At 40.8% G+C, this 18,232-nt stretch overlaps 1 protein-coding gene across 7 annotated transcripts in view; it reads right to left on the bottom strand.

Annotated features, from left to right (window-relative positions):
* The window catches only part of LOC127571565 (NCK-interacting protein with SH3 domain-like), a 209,850-nt gene that overhangs the window by 173,185 nt on the left and 18,433 nt on the right, over window positions 1–18,232 (bottom strand). For 3 of the 7 annotated variants that reach the window (XM_052018059.1, XM_052018065.1, XM_052018060.1), the window contains one exon: window positions 7,624–7,812. The exons of the other annotated variants lie outside the window; for them this stretch is intronic. In XM_052018059.1, the coding sequence (XP_051874019.1) occupies window positions 7,624–7,812 (189 nt within the window). The remainder of the gene's footprint in view (window positions 1–7,623; window positions 7,813–18,232) is intronic. 7 annotated transcript variants of the gene reach the window in all.

Below are 18,232 nucleotides of genomic sequence, written 5' to 3'. Positions count from 1 at the left end.
ATCTCAACTTGACCTCCACTGTTCCTGTTAACTGCCATTTCTTAATTACATTACGAACTGAGGAAACGGCTACCTGAAAACACTTTGCTATCTTCTTATAGCCTTCTCCTGCTTTGTAGGCATCATTTTAATTTTCAGAGTGCTAGGCAGCTGCTTAGAGGAGCTCATGGCTGCTGATTGTTGGGACAAGGTTTGATGAGTCAGGGTATTTATGAAGCTTTGAAATTTGCATCACCTGGCCTTTCCTAATGATGACTGTGAACAAGCCAAAGCCCTAACAAGCTAAGGAAGGCCTGAGACCTTGGTAAAAGTTATCTGAGAGCTCAAATCTCTTGGGGTGCCCAAACTTTTGCATGGTGCTCCTTTCCTTTTTTCACTCTAAAATTGTACAAAACAAAAATAATACTAATCTTGCTTAAAATGTTGAAAAGAGGGTTTCACCTTTAAGACTTTTGGAGATCAGTTCTTCATCTACTCACTTAACTATTCACAGTAACAAATTTTGACCAGGGGTGCCCAAACTTTTGCATGCCACTGTACCTGTCCAAGTACCTTTTAAAACTGCCTCAACCACTTCCTCTGGCAGCTCATTCCATATACTGACCACTTTCTGGGTGAAAAAGTTGCCCCTCAGGCTCCTATTAAATCTTTCCCCTCTCACCTGAAACCTATGCCCTCTAGTTCTTGATTCCCCAACCCTACCATTCACCCTAAGCCCCTCATGATTTTATACACCTCAAAAGGATCACCCCTCATTCTCCTACACTCCAATGAAAAAAGTCCCAACCTATTCAAGCTCGCTCCATAACTTAGTCCCTCAAGTCCCAGCAAAATCCACATAAATCTCCCTTGCACTCTTTCCAGCTTAATGGCATCTTTCCTTTTGCAGGGTGACCAAAACGGAATGTAATACTCCAAATGCTGCCTCACCATCTTGTACAACTGCAACAAAACATCCTAACTGCTTTACTCAAAAGCCCTGACTGAAGGCCAGTGTGCCAAAAGCCTCTTTCACCATCATCCACCTGCAACGCTAAAGAAATGTGGCACATCACAGCCCTCAACAATTGGATTTAATTTCAGACAACCAGCCTTTCCAGTCTGAGCTAATTCCCATGAAAGGTCAGATCTGAAATGCAAAATTTCTTTTCCCATGGATGCTGCCTGATCAAGTATTTCCAACATTTTATTTTTGTTTCAGATTACCAGCAATTGAAATATTTTGCATCACACTGATCCAGCATTTTTTCATCTTACTCCACTCTCATTATCTATTTACATCCCTCCAGCTTTGTGACGTTAGTCTTCACAGTCCCTCAATTGGCACCATCACTTGTGGTGCCCACCCGTTCACTGCCCTCCAACCTCCCCATTCCTTCCCATCCTTTGCAACTTAAAACATTTTAGATTTGCAAGCTTTTACAGTTCTGATGAAAGAGCACAGACGTGAAACATTAACTTTTTTCTCTGTACACCTGATAAGATGCCCTCCTGAGTATTTTCAACAATTTTGCCTTTATTTGATACTGTAGTAATTAATCCTACTACAGGTAGATTGATAAGGAAGAGGCAAGAATGTTCTCCATTCACACACCCCCACCCCTTAACCTCAAGATAATTCTTTTTACTTGGCATAGGCTGCCAGCAGTCCTCTGTGTAATGGCAGTACTGAGCCATTCTTGGAATGGACGGAGGGGCCCAGCTAGCAAACATTTGGCATACTTGCTCCTTCCAAGTGGCATTTGGCACAGAGGAGTAATGCTTCATCAGCTAACGCAGAGACGTAAGTGGCAAATCAGGAAAATTCTTTCCCATGTTTGTTCTGATAGCACAAGACTAGAATATGGCAGACTCCCAACATCACACCCTCATCAGTCCTGATGCAGAGTTAACCCGAAACGGCGATATTTCCTGCTCCCACCACCCTCCAACACAAATGCTGCTTGACCTGCTGACTTCCTCCAGTAGATTGTGTTGCTCCAGATTCCAGCATCTACAGTCTCTTAAATCTTTCACTCCCTCTTTAGAGGGCTTAAAGGTGGATAAATCCCAGGGGCTGATGAAATGTATCCAAAGTTGCTATGGAGGCAGAGAAGGCAATTGATGGGGCTCTGGCTTGAATTTTTTTTAAAAAGAAACATCTTTTCTAGCACGGAAGAGTTGACAGATGACAGAAGGATGGCAAATGTGATACCTTTATTAAGAGTAGCATGGATTAGCAAGGCAGTTACAGACCAGTGAGGCTAACATTAATAGTAGGAAAATTAGTGAAAAAAAGTTCTGAAGAACTGATTATACTTTTAAAAGCAGGGTTTGGTAAGGGATAGTCAGTGTAGCTTTGTTAAAGGGAAATTCTACCTAACAAATTCAGTTCAATTGTTTGTTTTTTGAGTAATTATGTTGATGAGGGTAATGTAGGTGATGTGATCTACATGGACTTCAGTAAAGCCTTTGACAAGATCCTAATGGGCAACTAATCCAAAGGAGGATTACATCCCATTTGAACCACAATTTGGCAAAACTGGATCCAGAAGTAGCTTGGTGACAGGAGCAAGAGGGTGATGGCCGAGGGCTGTTTTTGAGATTGGAAGCCTGTGACCAATGTTGTACCCGAGATCAGTGCCAAGAACCTTGCTGTTTGTCATATACAGTACATTAATGATCTTGACTGAATGTAGGATGTATGATTAGTACCTTCAGAGGTCACGAAAATTGGTGTTGTTGATCATGAGGTAGTCTTCAGCTGCAGACTAATTTTGATAAGCTACTAAGACGCCAGAGAAACAAAAGATGGAACTTGTTCTTGCAAAAAATTGAGGTTGCATTTTGAGAGGAGTAGGACAAACAGAATGAATGCTAACAAATACTGCAGAACAGCACACCTTGACGCTCATATTCAAAGATCCCTGAAGGAAGCAGCACAGAAAAGTAAGGTAGTTACGAAGGTATGCAGGATACTTGCTTTCATTCACCACAGCACAGAATATAAAAGCAGGGTACAAGGTACAACTGTATAAAATGCTCTGGTCATCAAACTACAGGATGGATGTGATTACACTGGAGAGGATATAAAGGAGATTCACCAGGATGTGATGGTGATGGTTTAAGCTACAGAAGAGAGACTGGAGAGTCTGGGTTTGTCTTCTGTGCGGTGAATGAGTCTGATTGAGGTATACAAAATGTGGGGCATAGATGAGGTAGATTCTGAGAAACTTGCCCATTAGCACGTGTGTAAAACCAAATAGGGCACAGGTTTAAAAAAAGGGCTGGATATTTAGAAGGGATCTGAGGAAGAAATGTTTTTCCACCCAGAGGTTGTTTGCAATCCAGAATCCATCACCTGAAGGAGTGGCAGAGGCAGGTACTCTCCAGTACTAGATTTAAGCCCTTGAGCCAAGCCATAGAAAATTATTAGCCAAATCCTGGAAAAAGGATGAGTGCAGGTAAGACAGTTGGCCAAAGGGACTGTTTCCATGCGGAATGACCCCATGACACACTGCCACCACTTCTGACAAGTTTGTCCCACCAATGCAACAGTACGAACCTAGAGACAGTAATTGAGGATATGATGAACATGACTATTTTCATTGCTGTTGCTTGTCTTGTGGGACAGCTCTCTCATTGTTTGTGTCTGGATGAGTAATATTGGCCAATGCATGCCCCAGGCCTCATCTTGGGCCAGTTCCCCATAACCCAATTCCCCAATCTTTCAAACATTTATTGATCTCCACTTTAAATACTTCCAATGAGCTAGCCTCCACAACTCTCCATCAGAGATTCACCACCCTCTGAGAAGTTGTTCCTATGCACCTCAGTTTTAAATTACTATCCCTTAACATTCCATTTGTGTTCCTTTGTTCAAGATTCCTCCACTAGTAGAAACAACTGCCCCCTAGGAACTTTTTATATTCCAGTAAGATCACCATTCATTCTTCTAAACTCTGAAGAATATTGATCTAATTTCCTTAGCTGCTGGTGAGAGGACAACCTTTTCATCCCAGGAATTAGCCTAGTGAATCTCTCCTGGACTTCCTCCAACGCCACCTGGATCCACCTATTCCCTGCCAGCTCTTGCTCCACCCCTTCTCCCCACCTGGCTACCTCCCCTCTCTTCTTCCAGTCCTGATGAAGCATCTCAACCTGAAACGTCGACTTTCCATTTCCCTCCATAGATGCTGACTGACCCCAAGTTCTTCCAGCATTTTGTGTTGCTGCAGATTTCCAGCCTCTCATGTCTCCAATGCCAGTATATCCTTTCTTAAATAAAAGGACCAAAACTGTAAATATTTTCCAGATGTGGCCTCTCCAGCACTTCGTATAATTCAAACAATACTTCCATATTTCTACACTCCAACCCTCTTGCAAATCTGGAAAAATCCACTTCCTAGGGCCAAGTTTTGCAGTCTTTATTTTCATTCGCATCATATTTTTTCCTTGCATCCATTTCAGAGGACAATCAAGTGAAAATGCTACAGCAATGGCATTCCATAAAGGATGAGATCAGAGAGGGTTGGGGGTAAGGAAACAGGCCCTATGGCCCACTATGCCCATGCAGAGGATCAAGTACCTATAGATACTAATCCCATTTACCAGCACTTGGTCTGCAGCCTTGTGTCTTGGTAAGGAAACAGGCCCTATGGCCCACTATGCCCATGCAGAGGATCAAGTACCTATAGATACTAATCCCATTTACCAGCACTTGGTCTGCAGCCTTGTGTCTTGGTAATTCAAGTGTTCATCCACATGCCTCTTAAATGTTGCAGGAGGATCTGCCTCTACCACCTTCTCAGGCAGTGTGCTCCAGATTGCAACCACCCTCTGGGTGAAAAAATTCTTCAGATCCCTTCTAAACCTTTTACCCTCACCTTAAACCTCTGCCATGGGGAAAAGTTCCCTCCTATCTATACCTCTCATAATTCTGTATATTTCTGCATCTTCTCTCTCTCCTTCAATCTTATCCACTTTTAACCTCCTTGCTGTAGGGAAAAGTGGGCCGAGCTTCTCCAGCCTCTCACCATAACTGAAACACTCCATCCCAGGCAACATCCTGATGAACCTTCTCTGCATCCTCTTTAGCACCATTACATCCTTCCTATTGCGTGGTGACCAGAACAGAATACAGTACTCCAGCTGAGGTGCAACCAATATTTTATAAATGTGGAGCATAACCTCTCTGGTCTTGCATTCAATATCCCAGCCAACGAAGCCCAGAATCGTATATGCCTTCTTAATGAAGCTATCTACCTGTACTGCTATCTTTAAGGATCTTTGGACGTACACCAAGGTCCACTTATTCCTCAATACTTCCTACGACCTTACCTTTCATTCTGCAAGTCCTCGCTTCATTAGTACTCCAAAAATGCATGAGCTCACATTTATCTGGACTGGACTCCATTCTCCATTTCTTAGCCCATTTCACCAACACATCAATATCACCCTTTAGCTATAACGCTATCAACAATCCCACCAATTTGTGTCATCTACAAACTTAATGATCATGCCTCACGTCCACATCCAAATCATTCACATATTACAAACAGCAAGGTTCCCAGCACTGATCCCTGTGGAACTCAAGTCACAGCCATCCAATAAAATAAACACTATTATCACTCTCATCTCCTTTTGCCCAGCCAATTTTAGATCCAATTTGCCAGCTCGCCCTGGATCCCATGGTCACCATCTCCAAAATACTACCCACAGACACGCCCTCCACTTGAACTTATATATTCCCTCAAAATAAGGTCCAGTAATGCTCCTTCCCTCATTAGACTATCTACATCCTGTGTCAAAAAGCTCTCCTGGACACACTTCAAAAATTCTGCCCCAAGCCCCCACCCCACCAAGCCTTTTATGCTAAAGCAATCATGGTTAAATTTTTTTTTTTGCATCTCTCCACTATTTTCCTACATATCTGTTCCTTCATTTCCTGTTGACTAATTAGGTTTTCTGTAATACACACCTAGCAAAGTGATATCACCCTTTTTTGTTCCTAATCTATAAACATATGGCCACATTTGAGGAGCCTTGTAGAATATCCTTCCTTAATACTGAAGTTATACATTCCTTGACATGCAATGCCACCTCCTCTTTTACATTCCCCTCCATCTCGCATGAAAATTCTATTTCCTAGGATGTCAAGTCATCGGCCAACTCAGTTTCAGGCCCTCCCCAACCCAGTTTCTTCTCGTAACTGAATCATTCCTTCCATGCAACATCCTTGTGAATCAACACCATCACCAGTGCAATCACATCCTTCCTACAGTGTGGTGACCAGAATTGTAAAATCCTCCAGATGTGCCCTAAAACCTAATGTTTTATAAAGCTGTTCCAAGACATCCCTATCCTTATATTCTTATACTATAGCTAATGAAGGCAAGCATTCCATATGCCTCCTTCAGCATCCTATCTACCTGTGCTGCCACCTTCAAGGATCTTTGGACTTGTACATCAAGGTGCTTTTGTTCCTCAACACAGTAAAACTCCAGCATGCTGAGGGCTTTGGTGCTAGACTGGCAGATATTCTGGATTTATGGATACTTTTATTTTTAAATACTCAAATACAGTAAAAAGTTACACAGTGACATTTCAGTGAATCCAATTTGATATACTAGTGAAGCATTTGGATTTTACAACAATTCAATTACTCTATGACAACCATTATAGGTACTAGCTTTTTAATCTCACATTTAATTATTTTTGTCTTATAAAACAAACTCACATTTGCAAGTTGCATTTTTGGATTTAAGTTCACTTTTCCCATCATCAGAACATAACAAATAGAATTGGAACATCAAGTTCCTTGAGCTTGCTCTGCCATTCAACTACATGACTAATGTTCTACCTCAGCTCGACATTCCTGCATTTTCATCTGCATGCTTAAGGAATCAATATATCTTGATGCTTTAAGCATCGAAAAATCTATGGATCTCTGCTTTGAACATAGTCCAAACCATTCAAGAGTAGAGAATCCTGAAGATGTGCAATCTCAAATAATTTTTTTCATTTCTGCTCTAAATACTGAACTATTATTCCAAGAATGTCACCCATAGTTTGACAGACTTCAGCTAGAAGAAACAGTTTCCTCACATCAACTGTCATTTACCCTGAAGAATGCATATTTCACTGATATCATTCTCGTTCTCCTTCTCTCATGAGCATATTAATTTAATTTCTTCAGAATGGCCCAGGCTCCCATTCTCCCCCTCCTCATCCTGAATACCCGGGTCACATTTGCCACCTTCCAAGCCATTTGAACCATTCAAAGAATAAACAGGCTTGTCAAACATGGCCTCTAACTAGCACATGGAAAGCCAAGGTTTAATCAAAGAGAGACTTGGAAATAGTGCTATTTATTTCTCAGCCATCTCCACATACTTGCAATTCTCAATTGCAAGACCTCATCTATATTCATTCTGGTTTTGAGGATTTCAGATTACTAATAATGCATCTCAAAAAAAGTTCGGCTTTCACATTCAAAAGTTTACATACACTGTTATATCAGCATAATAAACCACCTCAATAACTCACTAACAATTACCAAACAGTAATTCCATCCTCCTAACCTAATGGGAATTCCATCAGGAAAATGGCTGGTTCCAAGAGTCAAAATTACTATTAATTTACCTTGAGCTTGACATGAAGACCTCCTTTCGATCCCATCATAATAGCTGAACCATTTGTAGTTATCATGGCCATAGACTGGAGGCAGATTTGGTGCTCAACATAGAACTTCTTTATAGATTTGTACAAGGATACAGCATCAGATTTACCATCCAGATAAAGCAGCTTTATAAATTTCACTTGCAGCTCAGTCTACATGAAAAACAAAACTAACATTTACCTATAATTGAACATGTGCTTTTATTTTACAAAAGAAAACACCACATAAATTTCACTTTGATCTGATATTTACAGAAATGACAAATTGGCATTTATGGAATCGGCTGACATAAAGGAATCAGAAACAGGCACCACTGTAATTTCTAATGACAGAGAAAGAAGAAATGATTTACAAAAACTGTATTTTGGGTAGGGTAGCTCCAGCACGGTTGTATGTTCGGCCTTAACATGAGAACCAAGAAATTTCAACAGAGTGTTCACTGCACTTCAATGAATTTCAAATGTTGCTAGTTAACTGTTTAATAGGCAAACCTTGCAACTCAATCTGAACTGTGGCAGTTACAGAGAATGTCTATTTCACTCAGCAAACTGGAAGTTCTCAGCATAGCAACCCAAAGGCAGAAATTTGGGGAAAAAAGACCAAATTTGAGGACAAATTCAGATGTGTTAAATTTAAACTAAAAAGTGATATGAATTTATATCTTCAAATTCATAACTCAAGATGGCCCAAACTCCAACGAAGTATTTTCTTAAATGTAATTTGTTGAAACATAGGAAACACAACTGCCAATATGCAAACTTAAAGCTTCCATAAACAGGAACATCATAATGATCAGCTAGTTGATGTTAATTAAGAAATAAATGTTGGCTGGGATGCTGAAACAATTCCCATGGTTTTTACCCCACGTCAACCTTAGAGAGCAAAGTGGGTCTTGGCTTATCTCACTCACATGTCCCATCTCCAACAGTGCAGCACTCCCTCACCACTGCAATGGAGTGTTGTTCTAGATATCTGCGTTCAAGTTTCTGGAATGGGACTTGAATTCGTAACCTTCTGACAAGACACGACAGTTACAAATATGATAGTTAGAATTATTCAACCATAGTTGCTTTGGGATCCAAGGTTTAGAATCACAACTTGAGAAAATGCTTCCAGTCAAGAAATAGAGATATTGAGGATGTATATAGATTAAACGTCCATGAGTGAAGATAGGTCAGTTCACTTATTTACAGAATCAAATGACAACTTAAAAGGAATTGGGACTCTAAAGCAGAACCTCTGGCTTCCCTCAAAAGCTTTCCCCATTTTTTCTGAATGTGTGACAAAAATACACTGCAGAAAATAGTAGTTTGGTCAAACAATTTAGTACACAAAATACAGGTGATTTCAGTAAATATAAATACAGCTGGCAGCAGATAGTTTTATCAAGAAGATTAGTTGAGATCAAGGGAACATAGTACACATTATTAAAAGCCTCAAAAAATGTTTTTAGTTACTTTTGAAGATAGAAAGCGTAACAGAATTCATGATCGAGCTCCAAGGAAATATGAAACAATCAAATAATAGCAAAGACTCCCAAGTTGACATTTTTAAAACATTGAAAATATTTCACTTAGTTGAAGCTTATTCATGCAGCAACGTCATTAGAGACCAAAGGGGGTTCTACAGCAAAGATTAAAGGAAAACTACAATTATTTTGCTCTTGGAAATATGCATGTTCAAATTAAGGGAAAGACATGAACTACCCAGCCTTATATTATAGGAAGGCTTGGTTTACAAAGACAATGTTATAACAGCAAGCATCTCCAAACATTTCTATATAAACTAGAATTTCCACAGCAAGGTAACAGAAACAGACATTTAAGAGCTGTACTGAAGATAATCAATGGCCTCTGACCAGGAGATAAACTGTTGGTTGCTGTGTTTTTAGTAACCAAAATCATAGTTACCCTATGGTGAAGAATTTACTGATCCCATGTGACCAAACTGAACTAGCAAATAATAGTCAAAACGTAATACAAAGACGTTGCTTCAGAGTGCTCCTTCACAAATGGAGAATCCAAAGATACCTCTCCAGATGAAAATTTCCGTAACAGAAGTCTGGTACAAGGAAGAAAAACTGGACTGCCACCCAGTGAGATGCTGGAAAGATCCTTAGTGCAACTCTGGTGCCAACTACATCCCCATACTGACCAGCTACGCTGTGCATTTTACTAACCATATGGCCATTTCATATTATTACACAGTAGTAGTTATACCGGGTTAGCAATCAAATGTGGATATAGAACATAGAGCATTACTAAACAGTACTGGCCCTTCGGCCCACGATGTTGTGCTCTAAGATCAATCTAACCATTACAAGATTACTAATAAATCTTTCGTTCTTAGAAATATAGTTTGATTTAAGTTTAAGCAAATGCAAGTCAAACTGTACAAGCTGGATTCTATCGAGAAGTAAATACATTACCTATAGTTTAAATACATAAACAAGAATCAATTTCCCATTGTGCCTGCAGATAGCTCACAGCCTACACAACTCTGCAATGACCCTTAGAGAAACAGGAGGAAAACCTATTTGGAATTTTACCGCACCAAAAAGTGACAGATTCAAGGAGCAATGAACATTAAGGCTGAAACCTACTTTTTTTTTAAAAATGGCAAATAAAGAACTTAAGAGAATTCAGGAGAACTTCCTTGATTGGTACATTTGCAATACAAGGAAGGAGGCCACTGAAGCACAAAGCGAGCTCAGTATCATGGTAGGCTTCTTCAGAAGGTCAGAGGGCATGGCATCCAGGGAGGCTTGGCCGTGTGGATTCAAAATTGGCTTGCCTGTAGAAAACAGGCTGACCTTTAAACCTTGCCTAAGACTATCTAACCCCTTCCTCCCACATATCCCTCTACTTTAAATTCCTCCATATGCTTATCTAACAATCTCTTAAACTTGACCAATGTACCTGCCTCCACCACTACCCTAGGCAGCGCATTCCATGCACCAACCACTCTCTGGGTAAAATACCTCCCTCTGATATCTCCCTTGAACTTCCCACCCATTACTTTAAAGCCATGCCCTCTTGTATTGAGCGTTGGTGCCCTGGGAAAGAGGCGCTGGCTGTCCACTCTATCTATTCCTCTTAATATTTTGTATACCTCTATCATGTCTCCCCTCATCCTCCTCCTCTCCAATGAGTAAAGCCCTAGCTCCCTTAGTCTCTCCTCATAATCCATACTCTCTAAACCAGGCAGCATCCTGGTAAATCTCCTCTGCACCCTTTCCAACGCTACCACATCCTTCCTATAATGAGGCAACCAGAACTGGACACAGTACTCCAAGTGTGGCCTAACCAGAGTTTTGTAGAGCTGCATCATTACCACGCGGCTCTTAAATCCAATCCCACGATTTATGAAAGCTAACATCCCATAAACTTTCTTAACTACCCTATCCACCTGTGAGGCAACTTTCAGGGATCTGTGGATATGGACCCCCAGATCCCTCTGCTCCTCCACACTACCCAGAATCCTGCCATTAACCTTGTACTCTGCCTTGGAGTTTGTCCTTCCAAAGTGTACCACCTCACACTTCTCCAGATTGAACTCCATCTACCACTTGTCAGCCCAGCTCTGCATCCTATCAATATCCCTCTGCAATCTTCGACAGTCCTCCACACTATCCACAACACAACCGATCTTTGTGTCGTCTGCAAATTTGCTAACCCACTCTTCCACCCCCTCATCCGAGACATCAATAAATATCATGAAAAGTGGAGGTCCCAGAACCGATCCCTGTGGGACACCACTAGTCATAGCCCTCCAATCTGAATGCACTCCCTCCACCACAACCTGAAGTACAAATTAATTGTAAGGAGAGTTGGCTTCAGATCAGACCTGAATAAAGTGGAAGGTACTGATATTCCTTAATTTACAAATTATCTACTTACAATTGTTCATAATGATGCCATTTGATCCAAAGGGGACACTTACAAAAGAACATAAGAACTAGGAGCAGCAGTAGGCCATCTGGCCCGTCAAGCCTGCTCCGCCATTCAATAAGATCATGGATGATCTGGCCGTGGACTCAGATCCATCTACCTGTCTTTTGCCCATAACCCTTAATTCCCCTACTTTGCAAAAATCCATCTGTATCGTAAATGTATTTAATGAGGTAGCCTCTTACTGCTTCCCTGGACAGATAATTCCACAGATTCATTACCCTGTAGGAGAAGCAGTTTCTCCTCATCTCCGTCATAAATCTATTCCTCCAAATCTTGAGGCTACGTCCCCTAGTTCTAGCAAAATTTTTCCATTTACAGATCTATTTTTCAATGGAATGAATAGTGTGCCACTCTTCACCCACAGGAATATGCAGAGCCAATGCATTTCTCTTCACTTATCATTTATGAAATTTCATGGGATACATTTTCATAAATCAAGGGCCACTGCCTCAACTTCATCGGACCTCCGATGCTGTCTGTTTGGAGTTTCCATGTTCTCTATGACTCCAGAAGATGTAAGGGTTGATTGTGGGTTGACTAAACTGCCCGAGTATGTAGTTGAGTCTGGGCAAGCTTGATGAGAATGTTAGAATAAAGAAAAAGGAATCAATGCTGGATCAGTTAAATAGGTGAACTCGATGGACTGAAGGACCTATGCATAGCTGTGATGAAAGGGAAGGTCAGAGCCGCTTGAATTATGCTTCTATCCCACTGATATAAGACTCTTGAACTCACCTTAGACAATAAAGATAAAATCTTGATCTCTCAATCTAACTTGCCATAGCCCTTTCACTTTGTCTACCTGCACCGTCCTTCCTCTGTAAATCTATATTGTTTTCCTTTCGTACGACCTCGATGTACGTGTGGATGATGATATGTCTGGATGGCATGTAAACAAAAGCTTTTCACTGTATCTCGGTACACGTTACAATAATGAAGCAGTTACCAGTTACAGAAAATATGCAGAGTACAATGTGTTACGAGCCAGGTTGCTACTTGGTGAGTGTCCCTTTAAGGCACCTGAACGGTAGTGTGTGTGGTTTCGTCTGATTGCTGCAAGTGGGAGCGAGAAGCTTCTATAACTGGAATGATACAAGTTTCTGAAGGCAGATTCACTGAAGTGCTGGCAACTGCAAACACTGACAGAGCAAGCGTGAGAGCGAGAGCTGGTAGCACTGACTGCCAGCCTATCTCTATGAGTGAAGCACAATCGTTGTGACTGTCACTTTTCAATCCATACATGGATTTTTGGAGCAATCTGTGGAGTCCACTTTGTCATTAACCTGTACCAGGAATCAAGTATATCTGTGTTCGGCCACATATCGAGTGCCCTCGGAGTGGCAGATATTTCTGACTAAAAGCAATGGAGATCTTTGGCGAATGTGGCATCCTATTGGTTCCATCGAGGAACTTGTGGAATTCGTAAACTCATTCTCTCCACATTCTAACATGGTTTTCAGAAGCCTTTGCTCATCATTTTGCTTCGTGACTTGCTGGATTGAACTGGTTTACCACCATAAAACTTTGAGAACTGTTCCTAGACTGGGTGGTTTGGGAACTTGCCACACACACACTTTGGTTTATTTTGATCAATGTCTAATATTGAATATTTTCTTTTCTCTTATAAGTAGTTATTAATATAGATTCTAACATTTAAACATGGCTCGTTGTGTTTCTATTGTTGCTGGTACGTAACAAATGAAAGAAAAAAAACAGAAGGGATATTTAACATATACAAGATAACCATGTTAGACTATTGTTTACTGACTACAGCTCCACCTTCAATACTATAATTCCAAGTAAACTCATCACCAAATTCCTAAACCTGGGATTCAATACCTCCTTTTGCAACTGGATCTTTGACTTCCCAACCAACAGACCGCTATCAGTAAGGATAGGCAGCAACACCACCACAATTATTCTCAATACTGATACCCCAAAAGGCTGTGTCCTCAGCCCCCTAACTCTACTCCCTATACACTCATGACTGCATGGTCAGATTCTGCTCTAACTCCATCTACAAGTTTGCAGATGATACCACCATAGTGGACCATATCTCAAAAAAATGTTAAGTCGGAGCACAGGAAGGAGGGAGATAGAGAGCCTATCTAACATGGTGTCATGACAACAACCTTCCCTCAATGTCAGCAAAACAAAAGAGTTGGTCATTGACTTCAGGAAGGGGGCCAGTACACATGCTCCTGTCTATATCAACAGTGCTGAGGCCAAGATTGAGTGTTTCAAGTTCCTAGGAGTGAATATTACCAATATCCTGTCTTTGCCCAACTACTTTGACACCACAGCCAAGAAAGCTCACCAGCGCTTCTACTTCCTCAGGAGGCTAAAGAAATTTGGCATGTCCCCTTTGACCTTCACCAATTTTTCTTGGTGCACCACAGAAAGCATCCTATCCAGATGCATCACGGCTTGGTATGGCAACTGCTCTGCCCATGACCACAAGAAATTGCAGAGAGTTGTGGACACAACTCAGCTCATCACAGAAACCAGCCTCCCCTCCGTGGACTCTGTCTACACTTGTCGCTGCTTCAGTAAAGCAGCTAACATAATCACAGGTCCCACCCACTCGACATTCTTCCTCCACCACCACCCCACTCCCCCCTTCCCCCCCAAAAGTTGAAACTGCAGAAATAATGAATGGGGTGCAATGGTCTTTGTCAGGTCAATTATACTATGTCACTAGCTGCATAGCAATGTGTTGCTGATTTCCAAGAGCAGTGGGGGATGAAGGCTGTATCAAGGCTTCAACTATAAAATGGCAAATCTTTACTTTCAAAAGCGTGCAAGGCCAAACCTGACCTTGGTTGTGGGAGACCTTTTGGAAACAATAATCAGGGAAGAAAGCCACTGTGGACTTGTCAAAGGCAAATTGTACCCATCAAACTGGAAAGAATTTCCGTTAAGGTGGCAGACAAGGCTGAAGAGAATACTATATGGATCAATTACATGGATTTTCAAAATGTATTTGATGAAATCCCCACAGAAGGCTGGCTAGCAAAACTGAGGCCCGTGGAATAAAATTGGTAGCATGGATGAGAAAATGACTTTGGGGTACAATATAGAGAATCATGATGAACAATTATTTTTCAGAATGGTGGGTAGTAGATATAATGATCCAAGATGACCATGCTGGGACCAGTGCTGTTTTTACATGAATTAACAATTTGGACATGGATGTACAAAGTAGAATTTCAATTTGCAGATGGCACCAAACTCAGTTATAGCAAAGAGTAGGATATTAATAGGCTTAGGACATAAATAAGCCTGCAAAATAGGAAGATAACTGACAGATGGAATTTAATATGAGGATGCATGAAGTAATAATTTCCAATTTTATCCAACAGTGGTCTTCTCTAAGTCTTCTCGAAGTCAGACAAATAAAAGGCAAGTACAACATGTCACAGCATTAAAGGGTATGAGCAAACAGAAGGGAAGCTTGTATATGTGTATAAATGGTTGAAAGTAGCATTACACATTGAAAGAATAGTTAGAAAGGCATTTGAAAGCTTGAGCTTCATAAATGGAGGCATTGAGTACGATAGCAGGCAGGTTATGTTGAACCTTAGAGAACATTGTTTAGGCCACAACTGGAGTAATCATCCAATTCTGGTTACCACATATCAGGAAGAATTTAGAGGGTGCAACAAAAATTTACCAAAATGGTTCTAGGATTGGGGGAGAAATTGCGGCTGTCTTCCTTGGAGGACAGGAGATATAAAAGCGTACAAGATCAAAATGGGTTTCGATAAAACAGAGAAGCTGTTCTAATTAGTAAACTGGTTAATTGGTTTATTATTGTCACATGTACCAAGATACAGCAAAAAGCTTTTGTTTGCATGTCATCTATATAGATCATTCCATACATTAGTACATCGAGGCAGTACGAACCAATAAACAACAGGATGCTGAACAGTGTTACAAAGAAAGTGCAGAGGTAGACAGTGAGCAGACAAGGGCCATGACAAAATAGAATGTGAGATCAAGAGTTCATCTTTATCATACAAGAGGTCTATCCAAGATTCTTATAACAGCAGGACAGAAGCTGTCCTTGAGCCTGGTGGTAAGAGTTTTCAAGCTTTTGTATCTTCTGTCCGATGGGAGAGGGGAGAAAGAAAGAACGACCAGGATGGGAGGAGTCTTTGATTACGTTGGTTGCATTCCTGAGGCAGCAGGAAGAGTAGACAGAGTCAATGAGTGACAGGGAAAGAACAGGACTGATGGGATTTCTCCAAAAAGCACAGACTTAATAGCTTATCTCCTGTGTCATGACAATTTTATATAAATTATCTAGTTTCCTGACTCGCACCTTGCTCATGTCAGATAGGCTTTAGGGAGTTACTAGACAAGTCACTTCTCACGTGGCTTCATACCGTGGCTACAAAATCAGATCAATGTATGGTTGGCACAGTAGATGATGACTAACTTACATGGTGATAGTGGGAAATTTGATGATGATAACTGGATGTCAAGGGAAGATGGTTGGACATTGCCTGGCAATTGCATGGTATAAATTATTACAAGAAACCAATCATAATTACACAAATCTTTAATTCTAAGATCCCACTACTGAAGCAAAAGATGATTGAGTCTTGGGCAATGCCCTAAACTCTTCCTGTGATGTCCTGGAACGATTATTGCCTTCCTACACCAGAACCATCAACTTTTAAGCAAGGTATGAACCGGCCTGTGGGGAGTTTCCCTTTTAATTCCACTGACATCAGTTTTAGAGCTCCCTGATGTCAAACTTGGCCAAAAGTTACCTTGATGTAAATTGGACCGAAAGACACTAAATTTTCAGGACCTGATGACCGATATCCTAGTGTTTTGAAGAAGGTTGCTATACAGATAGTTAATGCACTGGTTGTCATTTTCCAAAATTCCACAAATTCTAGAATGGTTCCCACAGAAGAAAGTTAGCAAATCAAACTCTGCTACTTAACATTGGGAGAAAGAAAATAGGGAACTTTTGACCAGATGGTTTGAATTGGATTTATCCATATATAGGACATATCCTTGCAAATTCCACTGTTGGTAGATGATAGCACTTAACACACCGGAACAACTTGGCCTTCGGTGGGATGTCAAGACCATGGTCCTCATTGTATCTAGTGAGATCAGCCATTTATTGATTTGCACACTAAGTATTAGCTAAATCCTGGCTTTAGTCACAATGCAGAACAAGAAGAATCATCCACTCAATAGTTCTGGCTGAAGGTGCTTGGTGCCATGAGATCCACCACCATTACCGAGGAAGGGCATGTTCAAGAAGCTTCCCCCTCCTGTTTAGCTGCCCACCAATCACGACTAGATGTTGGGATAGGACTGCAGTTGGGAGTTCACTGAAGGTTCAGGTTGATTCCTGGGACAGGATAATGATATGTTTCATATGGGCATATTCCTTTTAGCTTCAGCTGGTTGGCAATTTTCAGTATCTCTGTTGCCACTCATGGCATGTTAAAGCAGAAATCAACATTTACAAGAATGATTAAATTGGCTCAAGCCAACTGTTCATCCTTGCTCCCTTGTAAATCTGTTAAGAGTATAAGCAAGCCACATTGAAGACAAAAAAACACGGTCTCACAACAATGCAAAAAGAATCATTGAAGGCTAGAGTATCATACAAATGCAGGTAAATTCCAAGAGGACAAAACTTAATCCACAAATCCAAATTAGAGTCTTAAGAAAGCTCACTAAAAGACTCCTAATTACAGCTTTGGAAGAAAAAGCCACCCATCACCTCTGTCAGTATTCAATTGCCATTTGTCCAGTTATGACCAGAGATATTTTAAAAAATCTTTGAATTTGATACAATTTAAAAATAATGATTTAAAAAAAATACACTTACTTCAAACATAAATGGGATGGAATGAATTAAATACACAAAAAAAGGAAAACAAACTGCTATCCTGCACTTCACCTTCCGATCTAGATTGACAACCCTATTCACAGGGTTGGGGGCTACACTACGTGTGACAGCCATGGCTGGCATGAGGCTGCCTCAGGTCAGCCTATCCAAGCTCCTCTCTCAGACTCAGTATTGCATCCAATGGCAGAGCAGGTCAATGCAAGACACCAGCAATATTTGCTGTTAGGCAGTTATGGGGCAGCATGACCCTTCCATTTCCCCGTCAAAGCTCGAGAGAATCTTCAAGCATTTTGTAAGGCCTGTAAACAGTTACAAAAGGAACAGTGAACTCCTAACTCAAGTGCTTTGTAAATTCTGGATTAACAAAGGAACATGGAGACAAGAAAATCTTGCAAATCCAGAAGATAATCAAGAAGTGGCCTTTCCATAGGTCGAAAGCTGAAACAAAGATTGGCGAATGGAAATCATGCAAGGAATACGATGTACTTTGCCTAAACATGCTGTAATTTATACCTAGTCACAGCACCACTCCAAATACATTAACAGTAGCTTATGCTTGATGGACAGCCATGTTCAAGTCTGTTCTTCATACAAATGATGTTTTGTCTGCCTGAAGGTTACAGACAAGAGGACCAACTTTTGATGTGTTCATTGACTAAGCATTTGGATCATATTTTGTTTACTATACAATTTCCACATCAAGGTATATTGCAGCTTTGGAATTTTGTGGTGAAG

The sequence above is a fragment of the Pristis pectinata genome, chromosome 6 (assembly GCF_009764475.1).
Source record: "Pristis pectinata isolate sPriPec2 chromosome 6, sPriPec2.1.pri, whole genome shotgun sequence".
Lineage (NCBI taxonomy): Eukaryota > Metazoa > Chordata > Chondrichthyes > Rhinopristiformes > Pristidae > Pristis > Pristis pectinata.
This window is presented reverse-complemented; position numbering and strand designations above follow the sequence as displayed.